The 17763-nt window shown below is 61.0% G+C and overlaps 2 protein-coding genes across 2 annotated transcripts; both read left to right on the top strand.

Annotated features, from left to right (window-relative positions):
• Positions 1–5085: 5085 nt before the first annotated feature.
• On the top strand, positions 5086–10957 carry EFS (embryonal Fyn-associated substrate). Its single transcript, XM_029078279.2, is given in 7 exon segments — positions 5086–6193; positions 7307–7585; positions 8070–8195; positions 8327–9040; positions 9315–9416; positions 10085–10322; positions 10325–10957. Coding segments are annotated over 7 exon segments (1665 nt in total). The 5' UTR covers positions 5086–6181; the 3' UTR covers positions 10519–10957.
• On the top strand, positions 10958–17520 carry SLC22A17 (solute carrier family 22 member 17). Its single transcript, XM_029077390.1, is given in 11 exon segments — positions 10958–10967; positions 11684–11919; positions 12011–12114; positions 12659–12813; positions 13349–13514; positions 13684–13829; positions 14793–14898; positions 15011–15234; positions 16157–16179; positions 16181–16269; positions 16829–17520. Coding segments are annotated over 11 exon segments (1548 nt in total). The 3' UTR covers positions 17118–17520.
• Positions 17521–17763: the final 243 nt, after the last annotated feature.

Below are 17763 nucleotides of genomic sequence, written 5' to 3'. Positions count from 1 at the left end.
TTCTAGACTATAAAGTTCGATGTGAGCGGGGATCGTGTCTACCAACTCTGTTACAATGTACTCTCCCAAGGGCTTAGTACAGTGCTCTGCGCGCAGTAAGCGCTCAACAAATACCTCCGATTGATTAGTTGATTCAGGGCTCCCATCCCACCTAAGTCCGGGGCCCATTCTTGAGGAGGAGGGGGTCTCCTTTCTCAGGGGCGATACCAGCTTCCAGGAAGGGGCTCCTGCTCACCCCCTCTCCCAAAGCTCCCTGTCCTTCCCGGGAGACCCAGCACAAGACCCCCACTCCTAGGTCCCTCTTAATAACCGACAGACAATGACTCTCCCCTCCTTCAAAGCCTTATTGAAGGCACACCTCCTCCAAGAGGCCTTCCCCGACTAAGCCCACCTTTCCCCTTCTCCCCCTCCCTTCTGCGTCACCCTGACTCGCTCTCTTTATTCATCCCCCCTCCCAGCCCAAAGCATTTATGTCCAGATCTTTCATTTTATGAATTTATATTAATGTCAGCCTCCCCCCTAGACTGTAGGCTCGGTGTGGGCAGGGAACGTGTCTGTTCTATTGTACTCTCTCGAGTGCTTAGTACAGTGCTCTGCACACAGTAAGCGCTCGATAAATACGATTGACCGACTGCCGGGCCCAGCTGGCAGGGCCTCACCCTCTAACCCTGCCAATCAGGCTGGAAGCCTTTCCAGGAAGGTGGGCACCTTCCCCCGGTGCTATATTTGGCACTGAACCCACCCTGTGCCCACAGACCAGTCACTTGTGCCAGCTCCCGGCCTCTCCCTTGTTCCCTCCCCACATCCATAACTACTTGGTGGGCACCCACGGCCTGGGCCGTGTGAATCGCACCAGGAGGGAGAAAAGTGTCACGGAGGTGGTGGGGACCACTGGAATAAGGAAGCAGGGGAGCCTAATGGATAGAGCCCGAGGCTGGGAATCTAATCCCACCTCCGCCACTTGTTTGCTGTGTGATCTTGGGGAAGTCCCTTCACTTCTCTGGGCCTCAGTTCTCTCCTCTGTAAAACGGGGATTAAGACTGTGAGCCCCATGTGGGACAGGGACTCTGTCCAACCCGATTTACTTGTAGCCGCCCCAGCACTGGCACGAAGAAAGTGCTTAACAAATACAATCATTATTATTATTGATCACAGGCCTAGGAGTCAGAAGGACCTGGATTCTAGTCCCACTTCTGCCACGTGTCTGATGTGTGACCTTGGACAAGTCACTATTTTTTAAATGGTATTTGTTAAATCTGCATTTCGCCTAATCCTCAGCCCCCACGCTCCGTTCCAGCTACCTTCACAAACCCCTCCACCTCTTCTCTGCTCTGTGACATTCCAAGCGCTTAGTGTAGTGCTCTGCACATACACATAGTAAGCGCTCAATAAATACTATTGAATGAATGAATGACTCTGGGCAAGTCGCTTCACTTCTCTGGACCTCATTTTCCTCATCTGTAAAATGGAGATTGAGACTGTGAGCCCCACATGGGACAGGAACTGTCTCCAACCCGATTTGCTTGTATCCACCTCAGTGCTTCGTACAGTGCCTGACACACAGTAAGTGCTTGACAGATGCCACATTATTATTATTTGTTAAGGAGAGTCAAGGTTGGCACCTTCAGTCATTCATTCATTCAATCGTATTTATTGAGAGCTTGCTGTGTGCAGAGCACTGAACTAAATAATACAATACATCTTCCCCATCTACGGCTGCCCCATCTACGGTCAAACCCCCTCTCCTCATTTCAGCATTTGGCCTGGCTGGATTTGGGACCCTGTGAATCCTTCCAGCCGCAGGGCCCCGGGCCCGCCACCCTGGGCCAAACAAAGCGCGGAGAGATGACCCGAATCTGGTGTAAGCGGGCGAGTTGGGCCGGCCACGACCCCGCGGGCAGGACGGGGCATCCTGGGCGGCCGGCATTAGCCCGCGTTAGCCACAAGAGGGCCGTTGGCCTGCCCCGTCCAATTCGCCCGGGATGGAATTTGGACCTGGAGAATCCTCTTTGCGAGCCGGGGATTGGACACACACACACCCGTTAGGACTCTTCGTGGACCGAAGCGATATGCTCTATCTGCTTCGACCCCCCGAAATGCCCAGGTCCTGGGTGAGGAGTTTCCTTGACTTTCACAGAGGCTGGGCCTCAGTTTCCCCAGCTGTCCTGGTTGGAGAGACCCACCCCGAGGAGCTGTGGGGTCAGGCCGCGGCTTTCCTCAGTGGCCTCTCCCCCAGATAAAGCCCACAGTCCCAGCCTGGTGGGGAAGTGGTCCCAGGGCTAATCCAACGAAAAAGGAGCAGAGGGGAAAAGTTGGAGAGAAGCAGGGATCCGGTTTCCTCTGTGACTGGGGTAGAACTGGATCTAGTTTAACAGCCCTTGAAAAAAATCTCACCCCAGCTCCCCTCACCAGAGAGCCCAGCGTGGCTCAGTGGAAAGAGCCCGGGCTTGGGAGTCAGAGGTCGTGGGTTCGAATCCGTACTCTGCACATAGGAAGCGCTCAATAAATACTATTGAATGAATGAATGTGCCAGGCACACAGACACTTGTCAGCTGTGTGACTGTGGGCAAGTCATTTAACTTCTCTGTGCCTCAGTGACCTCATCTGTAAAATGGGGATGAAGATTGCGAGCCTCACGTGGGACAACCTCATTACCCTGTATCTACCCCAGCGCTTAGAACAGTGGTCTGCACATAGCAAGCGCTTCACAAATACCAACAGTATTATTATTATTATTATTATTATTCTTAGTGGCCTTGGGCAAACCAGCTGGCCTTGGACAAACCCAAAGCTGTGGAGAATTCCCTGGCCTCTCCCAGCTGGGGCTCATCGGTTCCCAAGACCCTCCCAGGCCTCTTCCTTGGGACGGTGGATGGGCTGTTGTAGTAGCCGGGGGAACCTTTCGGCTTCAGTGGGAGATAGACCCGCCGGCAGGGAAAAATTGCCGGGGGGAGGGGAGGGGGTGGTGAGAGGAAGGGATCATGGAAGTAGAGCCCCTTTTTCTGTCAGGGTTTGCAGTGGGGTGGGGGAACATCTGCTGGAACAGATGCCAACTTTATTTTTTTATGACACTTAAGTGCTTATTATGCGCCAGGCACTGTACTAAGATTTGGAATAGATACAAGATAATCCGGTTGGACACAGTCCCCTATTTTACAGATGAGGTAACTGAGGCACAGATAAACTAAGCGACTTGTCCAAGGTCACACAGCAGACAAATGGCAGAATTTGGATTAGAACCCAGGTCCTTCTGACTTACAGGGCCATGCTCTATCCATTAGGCCCGCTGCTTCTCGTCCTGGGGGGTAAATGGGGACAGGTGTTCTAGGGTTGTACTTTCCCAGGCTCTTAGTAGTCCAGTGCTCTGCAGACAAGTAAGCGCTCAACAAATACGATTGAATGAATGAATAAGGGAGGATGGGTGCTGGTGGGAAAGCCTTCAAAGACAGGCAGGAAGCTCATTTTGGGGTCTTTGCCAGTCTGCCTGGAAGCTCTCAGAATTTATCAGAGACTCATTCATCTAACCGGATTTATGGGATGCTTTCTGTGTGCAGGGCTCTGTACTAAGCGCTTGAGGTCTGGCGTGAGTGAGACTAGGACCTTGGGCTCCCTCATTCTCATCACCTCCAGGAATGTGGCACCTAGGAGTTAGACTCAGAGCCTCCACCGCCCACCCCCCCAGGTTCGCAGTCCAGCCCCCAAATGCCCAGCCCACAAATGCCACCCATCCGACCGGCAAGGAAGGTGCCCGCTCCAGGCCCGTAGAGGGCATTGGGTGAGGAGAGGCAAGGAGAGGTAGAGGACAGGCCGGGACCAGCCCAGGAATTTAAAAAGCTGCAAAACCAGCCCGCCTGCTACTTTGAGGCAGGAGGCTGACCGCTCATCAACTCGCTGCAGTTGGGTCTCTGACAGCTTTCCCCTCCGCCCCCTTCCCCACCACCTCAGAGAGGGTTGGCAAAAGCCACTAGCGAAGGATTCCTTCTCCCCCCTACTCCAGTGTCTAGTGCCCAAGGGCAACGAGGGGTCCCAGAATCGGGGTCTTTGTTTTCACCAAGCAGACCCCGGGGGCTGGGGGAAAGAGAGACGAGGTCCCGGCTTGAGAGGGACAGTGAAACAGATCTCCCAAGCGCTTTGCACACAGTAAGCACTAAATAAATACGAATGAATGAATGAATGAATGAATGAATGAATGAATGAGATGGGGGCGGAGGAGGGGAGATTGAATCAGTCAGTGACATTTGCCGACTCGCTGTGTGCAGAGCACTGTAGTAGGGGAGCAGCCTAGCCTAGTGGAAAAAGCATGGACCTGGAGGTCACGGGACCTGGGTTCTAATCCCCACTCTGGGTTCTAATCCCACCTGGTGGTCTGCTGGGTGAGCTTGGGCAAATCACTTAGTTTCTCTATGCCTCAGGTTCCTCAACTGTAAAATGGGCATTCAATACCTGTTTTCCCTTCTACTTACACTGTGAGTCCCACGTGTCTCATCAGATTGACTTGTATCTACCCCAGCGCTTAGAATAATCATAATTATTATTATGGTATTTATTAAGCGCTATATACCAGGCACTGTTCTAAGCGTTGGGTTAGATACACGATAATTGGGTGGGTCACGGTCTTAATCCCCAATTTACAGGTGAGGGAATGGAGACGTAGAGAAGTGAAGTGACTTGCCAAAGGTCCCACAGCAGACAAGTGGCGGAGTCCGGATTCGAACCTAGGTCCTTCTGCCTCCCAGGCCCGTGATCTATCCACTAGGCCAAGCTGCTTCTGATCGGTGCCTGACATATAGTAAGCACTTAATGGGCACCATCGTAAGAATAAAACATGATGATAAGTGCTAGATTCCTTCCCCATCGCTCCCCAGACCGGGCAATCCCCTGGACAGAGCAGTTGTCAGGGAGGGGAAGGGAAAACGTGTGTGTTGGGAACGTGGGGGCGGTGGGAAAGCAAATGAAGAGAGAGTCAGGGGAGGAGAGGAAAGAGAGAAGTCCTCTTTCAGGCTAGAAGACCCGAAGGCCCCGGGGCAAGGGAGGGGGGAGGGAAAGGAGGAAGGAGGGAGAAAGGAGGGAGAAAGGAGGGAGGAGGGGAAAAAGAGGGAGGAGGGAGGGGCTGGGCAACAGCAGCGGCCGGAGGGGATCCCAAGCTGTAACTCAACACCCGCCTTTGGAGAGATCCGTCCTTTCTCCTCCCTCCCAGACTTCGGGACTGAGCCCAGAACCGCCGAGGAGGAGGAGGGAGAGGAGGAGGAGGAGGAGAGTAACTGGGAAAGAAGCTGGAGGAAAGAAGCCAGCGAGACGGAGAGAAAAAGGAGGGACCGGACCGAGGGGGACAGGGGGATTTCGTTGGGGAGCAATCTGGGGCCTGCGGGGCGCCAAGCGGAGAGTGGAGGAGAAAGCCGGCTGCGAGGGGGTGCGTGCGTGTGACTGGGTTTGTGCAAATTGGTGATTGTGTGTGTTTGTTTGTGTGTGTGGTGGGGGAGGGAGGACTGCGAGAAGTAGCGAGCTTTGGGCCCTAAAGTGAACGGGAGGAGGTGAGCGGTGTATTGTTGCGCTAAGCGTGTGTGAGAGCCATGTGTTTTTGTGAAGGCGAAAGGGGGCCGTGTTAGAGGGAGCGTGTGTCGGGGGCGGGGGGGGGGGCCTGCGTGGTGTGTGTGAGTTAGTGTGTGGCCACTGCGTGTCCTGGGGGAGGCCTGCCGGACCTGTGGATTCAGGGGTCAGTTGTTGGCGCCTCGAGACCCTTGGCTCCAGCCCTTCGACGATTTCGCCAACTGGCCCAGAGGTGAAGAGGCCTGAGGATCGCAGGGCCCCTCTCCGAAGCTCCCCCGCCCCCGGATCCCTGCACCCGGTGCCGCCTTTCTCCTCCGCCTAACTTCGCCCGACGGCCTCCTCTGCCCCTCCACATGGGACCTCAGCACCAAACCGCTGGGCCGGAGAGCCAGGGCCCCGGGGGTCCCGCGGGAGCGGCCTGAGCCCCGTGGATGAAGACCCTCCCCCCAACACACACACATACACCTCCCCGGCTCCGTCTGCCCACCCCCGGGGGGCTTCTCGAGCGCTCCGCTTCCCCCAGCCCCCCTGGGGGAGACCCCTAGACGTGGTGCTGAAACTTCCGCGGACTCCGCAGCCGAGTGCCGAGGAGGAGGAGGAAGAGTGAGGGGGGCACAGCCCCAAGGACGGGAATATGGCCGTGTCGGTAAGACCCCCACCCTGGGGGGGGAGAAGGGAGCGGCTGGGGAGCCTGTCAGGGGTCCGGGAGTCTCCAAACCGGTCTGATGCCTTTCACTTTTTTCCTTCATTTCTTTTCACTTCTCCCTCTGTTTCTTTCTGTTTCCCCCCTTTCCTCCCTCCAGCTCTCTCTCTCTTTCTTTGACTTTTCTTCCCGCCCCGCTGCTGCTGGGCCTGGGAGAAAGCCAAGAGCAGACCGGTTTTTAAGGCCCGGATGAGATTGGGTCGGGGTCGGGCTCCGGGGGCGACCTGCCACTCGAGAGACCGACGAGGGGAAAGGGAGCTTGGGCGAGCTGAAGGGGGATAGGGGGGAGCCGGAGCCGGGACCCCCGCGGGGGGAGGGAAGGGGAGAAGGAGAGAGAAAAGGAATATGGAGAGCAAGAGATGATGTCAGCCGGGCGTTAGGCCTCTCTGCAGGGGCAGGAGGTGGGGACAAAGGGAGGAGGCAGCTGCCAGGTCTTGGGCGGGGAGGGGGTTTGTGGGGACGGCCACGTGTCGGAGTCCAGTCCCCCCTCCCCCCGGGCCACTTCAGGACACTTGGCCCAGTGGAGGGGGGAAAGCCGGGTGAGAGCCCCTCGGGGGTCCCAACCCGCTGTCCCTAGTTCTAAAAAAGGGGTGGAAGGCCTCCCCGTCTCCACCCTGACCCATTTTAATGGTATTTTTGAAGTGCTTACGACGTGCCAGGCCCCATACTAAGCACTGGAGTTTATACAAGATACAGGTTGGGCAGAGTCTCTGTCCCACATGGGGCTCACAGACTTAATCACCGTTTTACACAGGAGGTACGGTCCTCAGAGCGTACCCTCCCAAACTGATTCGGTGCTCAATAAATAGGACTGAGCGTGCTCTGGATACCCCAAGTGACTTGCCCCAGTGACAAGTGGCGGAGTTGGGATTAGAAACAGTCCTCTGACTCCCGGCCTTGCTCTTTCTAGGCCAAGCTGCTTCTCGAATTCTAATCTCCATTTCAAAACTCAGTGCCTCAGTTTCCCGCTCTGTATAGTGGGGAGAAGAACCCAGGGCCGTAGGGTCCTTCTACTGTGCCTGAGACTCTGGAGGCCAAACACCCTCTCTTCCCCAGGCCCAGCTGGCCCGGGCGCTGTATGACAACACTGCCGAGTCTCCAGAGGAACTGTCCTTCCGCCGGGGGGACGTGCTGCGGGTGCTCCAGGGAGAGGGCGCCGGCGGACTGCGAGGCTGGTGCCTCTGTTCCCTGCATGGCCAGCAGGGCATCGTGCCTGCCAACAGGGTGCGGCTTCTGCCCTCCAGCCCCACCCCGGATCCCGGCCTCTACCGGGTGCCTCCCGCCCGCCCCGAGCCCTCCAACCCGTGCCCGGGGGCTGGCGAAACTGAGCAAGAGGTGGGCGCCTACACGCACACACATCCCACCCCCACCCCACACCCCCCGACCATCCCTATTCATCTTCCTCCCCCCCCCCGCCATACAGCTGTAGGTTCATTGTGGGCAGGGAATGTGTCTGTTTATTGTCATATTGTACTCTCCCAAGTGCTTAGTCCAGTGCTCTGCACACATTAAGCACTCAGTAAATACAACTGACTGACTGACACCATCCCCTCCGCATCCTCCACACACCCTCAACTATCTCAGATCCATCCCCCTCCTCCCCGCCATACAGCCGTAAGCTCACTGTGGGCAGGGAATGTCTCTGTTTATTATCATATTGTCCTCTCCCAAGTGTACAGTTCAGTGCTCTGTACACAGTAAGCGCCCGATACATCCGACCGACTGACCGAGTCCTCCTCCCCGAGCTTCCCGCCTCTCCGGCCTCCACTTCTCTGACTTGTCTGTCTACTTGTCCACTTGTCTGTCTTGGTCCCCCCAGGTGTATGTCGTTCCCCCACCCGCCCGGCCCTGCTCCGCTTTGGGACCCCCGCCTGGACCCTGCCCACCCTCCCCCGAAACCATCTACAAGGTCCCCAGGGACCCGGCCGGAGACGCGACCCTAGAGGTGAGGGACGAGGAGGCAGCCTGACCCGTTGCCCTAAGGAAATTGGGCCTGGAGCGGGGAGGGACGGTCCCCCCCCCTCGGGCAGGGGGCAGGAGATGGGCCCGGACGACCCTGCTCCCCACCTCCTCCAGGTGTACGACATCCCTCCGTCGGCACTGCGGGGGCCCGCCAGCGGCCCCTACGACGCCCCCGCGCCCTTCTCCCGGCCCCTGGCCCGCGTGGCCCCCCAGACCCCTTCGGGGGAGGACGCCCCCTACGACGTGCCCCCTGCTCTGAAGCCACCTCCCGAGCCGGACCTGGAGCTGGAGGGAGGCCGGGAGCCAGGACCCCCCGTCTACGCCTCCCCCTCCAACCTGAAGCGGGCATCGGCCCTGCTCAACCTCTACGAGGCCCCCGAGGAGCTGCTGGGCGAGGCCACGGGCAGTGAGGACGGCATCTACGACGTGCCCGTGCTGGGCCCCGAGGAGCCCCCGGCCCCCGCTCTCCCTCCGCCCCCCTCCCCCAGTGACCTGGAGACTCTAACTCTACTCCTGGCCCGGAGTCCGCCCCCACCGCCCAGGCCCCGGCTGCCCTCCGCCGAGAGCCTGTCCCGGCGCCCGCTGCCCGCTCTACCGGTCTCTGAGCCCGCCGCCCCCTCCCCGGCTCCCTCGCCCGCCTCTGGCCGCAAGGGGAGCATCCAGGACCGGCCTCTCCCCCCGCCCCCGCCCCGCCTGCCCAGCTACGGGGGCCCCAAGGCGGATGGAGACGGGGAGAGGAGGGAGGGCGAGGGCGGGGCGGGAGCCGCCGCGTCCAACGAATACGAGGGCATCCAGCTGGGCGAGGAATACGACTATGTCCACCTCAAGGTGAGCTGCCCTGTGACCCCCGACCTGTGGCTCCACCCAGAGGAATCCAGACCCCCAGCCTTGCCCTTTTTCCCCAGGGAGCGACCCAAACTCCACTTCCCGGTCCCAGCCTGTGGACCCCAGCCTCTCTGCCCCTGACCCCCCAGGGAGTTTCCCTTGAACCTGGGAGCTTTTGGGAAAACCTGTGAGTCAGATGGTGGGGGGAATCCGGAGAGGGGCTTAACCGTTCTCCCCATCCCCCAGCCCCTCACAGGGGGCCCTGGTTCCTCTCCAGCAGGGAGTCAGTAAGGATCAAGGGCTTGCTGAGCTTGCGGAAGTTTCCCTCCCCGAGGAATCTGAACTGCTGCTGCCCGAGAGCCTGTTGCAGAAGGAGCAGGTAAATCCTGGGCCCCACTCGGTATTGGGGTCTCCCCGGGGGCATTGGAGGGAGAGATTACAATTCTTAGCCTGAGAGGTAAGAAATATTACGGAAGCAATGTGGCCTGATGGAAAGAGCATGGGTCTGGGAGTCGGAGGACCTAGGTTTTAATCCCAGCTCTGCCAGTTAATCAATCAGTGGTATTTATCTCCTCCACTTAACCGATGGTATTTTTCGAGCGCTGACTGTACACAACACTGTACTAAGCGCTTGGGAGAGTGCAATATAATACAGCAGTGCAATACAACAGAACTCGTGGACACCTTCCCTGCCCCAATTGAGTTGACGGTCTAGAGGGGACACTTGCCTGCTGCGTGACCTCGGGCAAATCACTCAACTTCTCTGTACCTCAGTTACCTTCTCCGTAAAATGGGGATTAAGACCGATTGGACATGGATCTGATTACCTTGTATGGTCCGCAGCGTTTAATCCAAGTGTCTGGCAGACAGTAAGCGCTTAACGGATACGATAAAAGAAAATTTAGGGGAAGGGATCAGCATTCTTGGGGGCAGGCTTAACCCCACCGCTGCCGGAGGGGGGCTTGCAGAGGGGTGGTGAACTCCCGTCCAGAGTGGTGGGAACGACTGCAGCCCCCTCCTCTGTCCCTGCTTTTCCCCCCTCTGCAGGAAGCATTCTCCCCCGGGGAGCCCCTGGCCCTGCCTGCGGGGGACCTCCAGCTGCTGCATTTCTACGCGGGGCAGTGCCGGGGCCACTACGCCGCGCTCCGGGCGGCCGTGGCGGCCCTGCTGGCCAGCGCCCACGCCAACCAGCCCCCGCGCCTCTTCGTGCCGCACGGCAAGCGGGTGGTGGTGGCCGCTCACCGCCTGGTGTTCGTGGGGGACACGCTGGGCCGACTGGCGGCCTCGGCCCTCTGCGGGCCCGGGTCGGGGCCGCGGGGGCGGCGCTGGGCCAGGCGCTGCGGGCCACCGTGCTGGCGGTCAAGGGGGCGGCCCTGGGCTACCCCTCCGGCCCCGCCGCCCGGGAGCTGGCCCAGTGCGTGGCCGAGCTGGCGGACCGGGCCCGGCACTTCACCGGCCTGCTCGGCGGCCTGGCCGGCTGAGGACTGACCCCGGCCTTCTGGACCACCACCGCTCCCTGCTCCTCAGGGGGCCTGGACCCCCGAGGGGCTCTCCCTCCCTGGGGTCTCCCTGATCTCTCTGCCCTGCAAGGAGGGGGAGGGGCCCTTCTCATTCCCTGTCAATCATCTCCTTATGGACTCTCCCCCTCCCCACCAGCAGCTTTTTGTACAAGCCGTTTTGTATAAATTATTTATATTTAATATTATTCCAGTTGTCCAGAGGAAGGCCCTGCGAGCCCTATTTTAGGAGGAAGAGTGACCTCCCCTCCCCATCCCCGAAACCCAGCCCCGTCCTGTGAGCTGTGGAATCAATGAGGGCCCTCTTCCCCCCCGGGGAAGTTTGGGGTCCCTTGGTCCACGGAGCCTCTGCGCACAGCGCCCCCCAAAGCGGAGGGGGGAGAACCAGAGAGGCTGAGGATGGATGGGGTTGGGTGGGGGGGGGGTCGAGGGAAGGGGTCTCCCGGCCCTCCAATAAAGCTGTTTTCTGGACTCTCTGTCTGAGTTTTGGAGAGGACACGTGGACCCATCCATCCCCCACCGGCTTCCACGTCGCTTGCCCCCACCGATCCCGCCAATTCCTGGCTTCCCCCCAGCCGGGGGTGGGATGGGGTGGGCCGGGGGTTACAAATCCAATCTCAAAATCTAAACCTCTCATCGAGGGGGCGGGAGAGTCTCGGGCTGGGAGAGCCGGCGGCGGGGGAGGGAGGAGAAGGGGGCGGCGGCCTGTTCTCCGGACTGTTCGTCCGGGGCTCTTGGGTCCTTTCTTTCCCGGGAGCTCCGGGCTCCGTCTGTCTCTGTCTCCCCGCCCTCCCGGGGGTGGGGGGAGCTCGCCGGGCCGGGAGAGGGAGAAGGGAAGGGGAGGAGAGACGAGAGGAAGGGGAGGAGAGACCCGGGGAACTGGAGGAGGAGGAGGGAGCGCGCTGCAGCCGGGGTCCAGAGGAGCCTCCCCGGGCATCCCCCGGGCATCCCCCGAGGTGAGTGGCCGCGCCCCCATCCCTTCCTCCGGGCTTGGATGGAGCCGGGGGAAGGGGAGGGCCCGGGGGGCAGCCTGGCACCGCCGCCCCCCCGCCGGCGCCCCCAATTTCGAGGCCCTGCTGGCGCAGGCGGGGGTCTCGGGGAAGGCCCAGTGGGGTCAGCTGGCGCTGAGCTGCCTGCCGGTCCTGCTGGTGGCCCTGGGGCTGGCGTCCGACCCGGTCCTCACCCTGGCCCCCCCGCTGCGCTGCCGCCCGGGCCCTCCCGCCCCCAACACCTCGAGCCCCTGGGACCCCCCCCAGCAACGCCAGCGCCGCCGCCTGCTCCTCGCCCCTGCTCAACGGGACCCGCTGCCCCCACGGCTGGGATTACGGCGGCCTCCCCGCCCTGGCCGGCAACCTGGTCACCGAGGTAGGGCCCTGGCGGGGCGCGGGGGGCCGGGGGGCGGGGGCGACCCCGACCGCCGTCCGACCCCCCCCCCCCCCCCGCCTTCCGCCCTCAGTGGGACCTGGTGTGCGAGCGGGCCTGGGAAGTGACCCTCGAGCAGACCCTCTTCCTGCTGGGCTTTGCGTGTGGCTACCTGGGCCTGGGCCAGGCCGCGGACAGGTGTGTGTCTGGGTGTGCGTTTGGGGGGAGGAGGGGGTGCCTGTGGCAAGGGAGTGGGCATGAGGCTAGCTCTCGATGGGCAGAGAAGGGTCGGCTCATTCTGCTGTAGTGTACTCTCCCGAGCGCTTAGTACAGTGCTCTGCACAGAGCTCAATAGATACTGATTGACAGCGGGCAGTGAGGAGGGAGGCGCTGGGAATTTGGGGAATTTTGCAGCCCCCGGGCCTCCCCCACCCGGACCCCAATGTCCCCCCTCTGCCCCCAAGGCCCACCTCCTCCAAGAAGCCTTCCCCGGCTAAGCCCTCCATTCCTCCTCTCCCACTCCCTTCTGCGTCACCCTCATTTGCTCCCTCTATTCGTCCCTCCCTCAGCCACACGGCGCTTAGATACCTATCCACAATATATCTCTAATAATAATTGCGGTGCTCGTTAAGCACCGTATTTATACTCGTGTGTGGCTCCCCCAAAGGGCCCCGAACTGAGACTCGGTCACTCACCCGGCGCGGCTAGAGGTGACGGTCTTCTCCTCTGCCCCTCTCCTCAGCGTAGGGCGGCGCGGAGTGGTGTTGCTGGCGCTGGGGTTGGCGGGGCCCTGTGGGGTTGCGGGGGCGGCGGCCGGCTCCCCCCCAGGCCTCACTGCCCTGCGCTTCCTCCTGGGCTTCCTGCTGGCCGGAGCCAATCTCGGGCTCTACCTCATCCGTGAGTACCTGAAGGCGGCTTCCAGACTCCTCTCCTCTGCTTTCCCAACTCTGCCCCGCTTTCCTGTACCCTTACCCCCCGGCTGACCGACCCACCCGTCCGTCCGGCCCCTCGTCTTACCCTTCCCCACTTCGAAGCCTAAACGAAGGCCCGCCTCCTCCGAGAAAGCTTCCTCTGCTGCCGTCCTTTCCCCTTCTCCCACTCCCTTCTGCGTCACCCTGAGTTGTTGCCTTTATTCACCCCTCCCCTCGGCCTCACAGCGGATGTAATATAACATAATATACAGTATAATATATTTATAGTCCTGTCTGTCTCCCCCATCCGCTCCACGTGTCTACCAACTGTGTTATATTGTACTCTCCCAAGCTTAGCACAGTGCTTTGCACACGGTAAGTGCTCAATAAATACTCCCCCACAACCTCTTGCGGGCAGCTTGACCAGACCCCCTGACCTTGCCCTTCCCAGTCCCCGCCCCCCAGTCACTTTCTCTTGGCCTCAGACCCGTCCTCGCCCTCCCTCACGGCTTTCTCCCCAGGCCTGGAGCTTTGTGAGCCCTCCCAGCGGCTGCGGGCGACCATGGCAGGGGAGCTGGTGGGCGTCGGGGGGCAGTTCCTGCTCTTGGGCCTGGCCCTGGCCTGTAAAGAATGGCGGCTGCTGCAGCGGCTCATCACCGCTCCCTGTGCCCTCTTCCTGCTGTACGGGTGAGGGCCGCCCCTCACCCCCACACCCGCTCTGCCGCGGCCCCCCCACGTGGGGATGGGGGTCCCCCGTCTCCGCCGTCGGCCCACGAGCCCCGAGGTGCCTACGGGGGGGGGGGGGGGGTCTGGGGTCCGCAGAGCTGGGGATGGGAGCCCGGTCCACCCCCCACAGCTGGCCGGATGCCTTCCTGGAGTCTGCGCGATGGCTGCTGGTGGCCCGCCGGCCCGCGGAGGCCCAGGCCGTGCTCAGGGTGCTGGCCCGGCGGAACCGGCCAAGGGCCGAGGCTTTGGGGGACGAGGCCGAGGAGGCCCTGAGGGGTAAGGGCCCGCGGGCCAGCGGCCACCGGCCAGGGAGCGGGGACTGCTGGCTTCTCCGAGGCTGGGGGGTGGGGGCGGCGGGAGGGCGATAGGACTGAGCTAACGGTCTCGTTGGGAATTTGGCCAGAGGAGCGTGGGAAGCAGCGTGCCTTAGTAGAAAGGGCCCGGGAGTCAGCGGACCTGGGGTTTTTTTGATTTTGTTGTAATGGTTAAGCGCTTACTATGTGCCGGGCACTATACTAAGCACTGGGGTAGATACGATCTTAATCCCCATTTTATAGATGGGGTAAGTGAGACACAGAGACGTTAAGTGGCGTTAGAGGTCACACACGGCGGACACACGGCAGAGTCGGGATTAGAACTGACGTTGAGAAGCAGTCTGGTCTAGTGGATAGAGCTCGGGCCTGGGAATCAGAAGGGCCTGGGTTCTAATTTCAGCTCCGTCAATTGTCTTCTGGGTGAATTTGAGGAAGTCGCTTCATTCCTCTATGCCTCAGTTACCTCGACTGTGAAATGGGGATTCAATCCCACTCCCTCCTACGGTGAGCCCCTTGTGGGGCGGGGTCTTCGTCCGACCCGATTAACTTGTATCTGCCCAGTATGAAGCAGCGTGGCTTAGTGGAAAGAGCCCGGGCTTGGGAGGCAGAGGTCGGGGGTTCTAATCCCCACTCTGCCACTTGTCTGCTGTGTGACCTTGGGCAAGCCACTTAACTTCTCTGTGCCTCAGTTCCCTCATCTGTAAAAATGGGGATTAAAAAACTGTGAGCCCTACGTGGGACAATCTGATTACCCTGTCTCTACCCCAAGCGCTTTAGAACGGTGCTCTGCATATAGTAAGCGCTTAACAAATACCAACATTATTATTATAAAGTGCCATTATAAAGGAGCCCTGCCACAGTGGGGGGAGCTGCCTCCCAGACCCCCCAAGAAGGGCGTCCTCTCCCACCCCCTTCTTTCCCCCAGACCTGGAAAATACGTGCCCCCTGCCCGCCGCGGCCCAGATCTCCCTCTCCGCGCTGCTCAGCTGCCGGAACACCTGGAAAAACCTGCTCATCTTGGGCTTCACCACGTGAGCACGTGGGGGGACGGGGGCTGGGGAGGGGTCCCTCCGCCCGGTCGTGCGGGGTCCAGTGGGCCCCCCCTCCCCTCCCCCAGCCTCTTCCTCCTCCTCTCCCCGCCAGGTTCATCGCCCACGGGCTCCGGCACTGCTACCAGCCGGCGGGGGCGGCCGGGCGAGGGGCCCAGGCGGACTTTTACCTGCGTTCCCTGCTCGGGGCCGGCACGGCGGCCCAGGCCTGCGTCTTCCTGGGGGTGACCGTTGACCGCTACGGCCGCCGCGGCGTCCTGCTGCTCACCATGACCCTCGCGGGCATCGCCTCCCTCGTCCTGTTGGGGCTGCGGGACTGTGAGCATCACCCCGCCCCCTCCCCTCTCACCCCCGGCGTGTGCGCATACACATAATAATAATGATGATGTTGATGGTATTTGTTAAGCGCTCGCTATGTGCCAAGCACTGTTCTAAGAGCTGGGGTAGATACAGGGTCATCGCGGTCTTCATTCCCCTTTCACAGATGAGGGAACTGAGGCCCAGTGAAGTGACTGGCCCAAAGTCACACAGCTGATAAGTGACAGAGCCGGAATTAGAACCCGCGACCTCTGACTCCCAAACCCGGGCTCTTTCCGCTACATCACGCTGCTTCCCATACGCATACATTCATTCGTTCAATAGTATTTATTGAGCACTCACTATGTGCAGAGCATTGGACTAAGCGGTTGGATTGGACAATTGGGCAACAGAGAGAGACAATTCCTGCCCAACGACGGGATCCCAGTCTAAACGGGGACAAACAAAACACGCCATCGCTGGCCTGGGACAGGCACCCGCACCCCCCCACCCCGGGACGCATCACAGAAACACACACATGGAGCCGGCACTGTCCTGGTCTGGGAAACTCCCCCCCTCCCCATGCAGGCGCGTACACCATACGAAAACACACATTGCTCTGGCCAAGGGACACACCCCTTCCCCCTGGACACTTGCATACACGCAAAAACAGCCATCCTCTGCCCTAGCCCAGGACATACACCCTTTCTCTCTCACACACAGCTCCCACCTCCCCCCGTCTCTTCGCAGCCCCGACTTGGAACACACTTTCTCTGCCATGGGGCCCCACACGCTGCAACACAACCCCTGAACCCCCGAACCCACCTCCCTCAAGAAGGCACCATCCTCTGTGCCCTCCCGCCTTCCTGTCCGGGTCAACCTCGGTCCCCCGGGGCACGGTGGGGATGGAGCCGGGCAACCGGCCACGCTTGGCCCCCCGCAGACCTGAACGACGCAGCCGTCACCGGCCTTCGCCGTCCTGCGGCCTCTTCTCCTCCTACGCGGCGCCGTCCTTAGCGTCCTCCTCGCTGCTGAGGTCATCCCGACCAGCGTCCGGTGAGTGCCGGGCCGAGGGCGGGCGAGGGTGGCGGGGGGTGCAAGGAAGAAGCAGGGGAGCCTAGTGGAGAGGACCCGGGGCCCGGGAGTCAGAGGACCTGGGTTTCTAATCCCCTCTCCGCCCGCTCATCTGCTGGGTGACCTCAGGCAAGTCACTTCGCTTCTCTGGGCCTCGGTTACCTCATCTGTAAAATGGGGATTAAGAGTGGGACAGGGACTGTGTCTACCATGATTCTACCCCAGCGCTCTGTGTCTGGCACAGAGTAAGCGCTTATCTGATACTTTTTTTTTTTTAAGGTGGGTGGGGATGTCAATCAGTGGGATTTATTGAGTGCCTGCTGTGGGCAAGTCACTCAGCTGCTCTGTGCCTCGGCTTACCCATCTGTCAAACGGGAACCGATGTCCCCACCTTGTGTCTACCCCAGGGCTCGGTCCAGGGCCGGGTCCACAGTCCACGCTTAAATACCTCAGTTGTTATCCCCTCCCGCGAGGAGCTTCTGGTCTAAAGAGACCTGAATGAGAGAGCGGAGGTCCTGAGGGCGGCCTTTCTCTCTCGCAGGGGGCGGGGGCTGGGGCTGATCGCGGCGCTGGGCGCTCTGGGCGGGCTGAGCGCACCCCTGCAGCGGCTGCACTCCGGCCACGGCGCCTTCCTGCAGCACGTGGTACTGGCGGCCTGTGCCCTCCTGTGCATCCTCAGCATCATGCTGCTGCCCGAGAGCAAGCGCAAGCCCCTGCCCGAGGCCCTGCGGGACGGGGAGCTGTGCCGCCGGCCCTCCCTGCTCAGGCCCCAGGCCCCCGGCCGCTGCGACCACGTCCCGCTGCTCGCCACCCCCACCCCCGCCCTCTGAGCGCCACGGAGGGCACCCGCGGGACGAGACGGAAGGGACCCCCCCCCGGCCCCAGGCTGGGCGGCGGAGGAGGCCGGGCCGGGCCCCCCCCGGGCCTACCGGGACCGGGCCGCCACGGACAGGAGAGATCGGAGCGGGCCCCGCTCCGAAGAGGGAAGAGGCGGGACCCACGGAGGCCCAGGGAGGCGTGTGGAGAAGACGCAGGGTGACGCCCCGGGGTCTCCGTGCTGTCGGTCAGCTTGGCTGCCTGGCGCCTGGGCGGGAGATCTGGCTTTCCCGGGCGGGGCCCTCCATTTTGGTGGTCTGGGGCCCAACAGCTGCCAGAGGGGCCACACCCTGGGGTGGGAGCCCCCCGGCCCCACTGACTTCTAATGCAATTAAAAATTACAAAATGACAAGAGCACGGAGGACTCGACTTGTCTCCTACCCCGGCGCTCCAGCGGATCCGAGGGAGGGTTCCCCGACACGACGCTGAGTTGGTCGGAGGTGTGGGGAGGGATCGAGGAGCCGGAACGTGTGGGAGCAGAACCCGGAAAGCCCCTTCCCTTCAACGCTTGGCTTAGACACACACAAGCCCTCAACAAACAAGCGAGCAGCAGCCTGGCCTAGTTGAAAAAGCCCGGGCCTGGCCGGGCCCAGAGAAGAC

This window comes from Ornithorhynchus anatinus, chromosome 13 (genome assembly GCF_004115215.2).
Source record: "Ornithorhynchus anatinus isolate Pmale09 chromosome 13, mOrnAna1.pri.v4, whole genome shotgun sequence".
Lineage (NCBI taxonomy): Eukaryota > Metazoa > Chordata > Mammalia > Monotremata > Ornithorhynchidae > Ornithorhynchus > Ornithorhynchus anatinus.
This window is presented reverse-complemented; position numbering and strand designations above follow the sequence as displayed.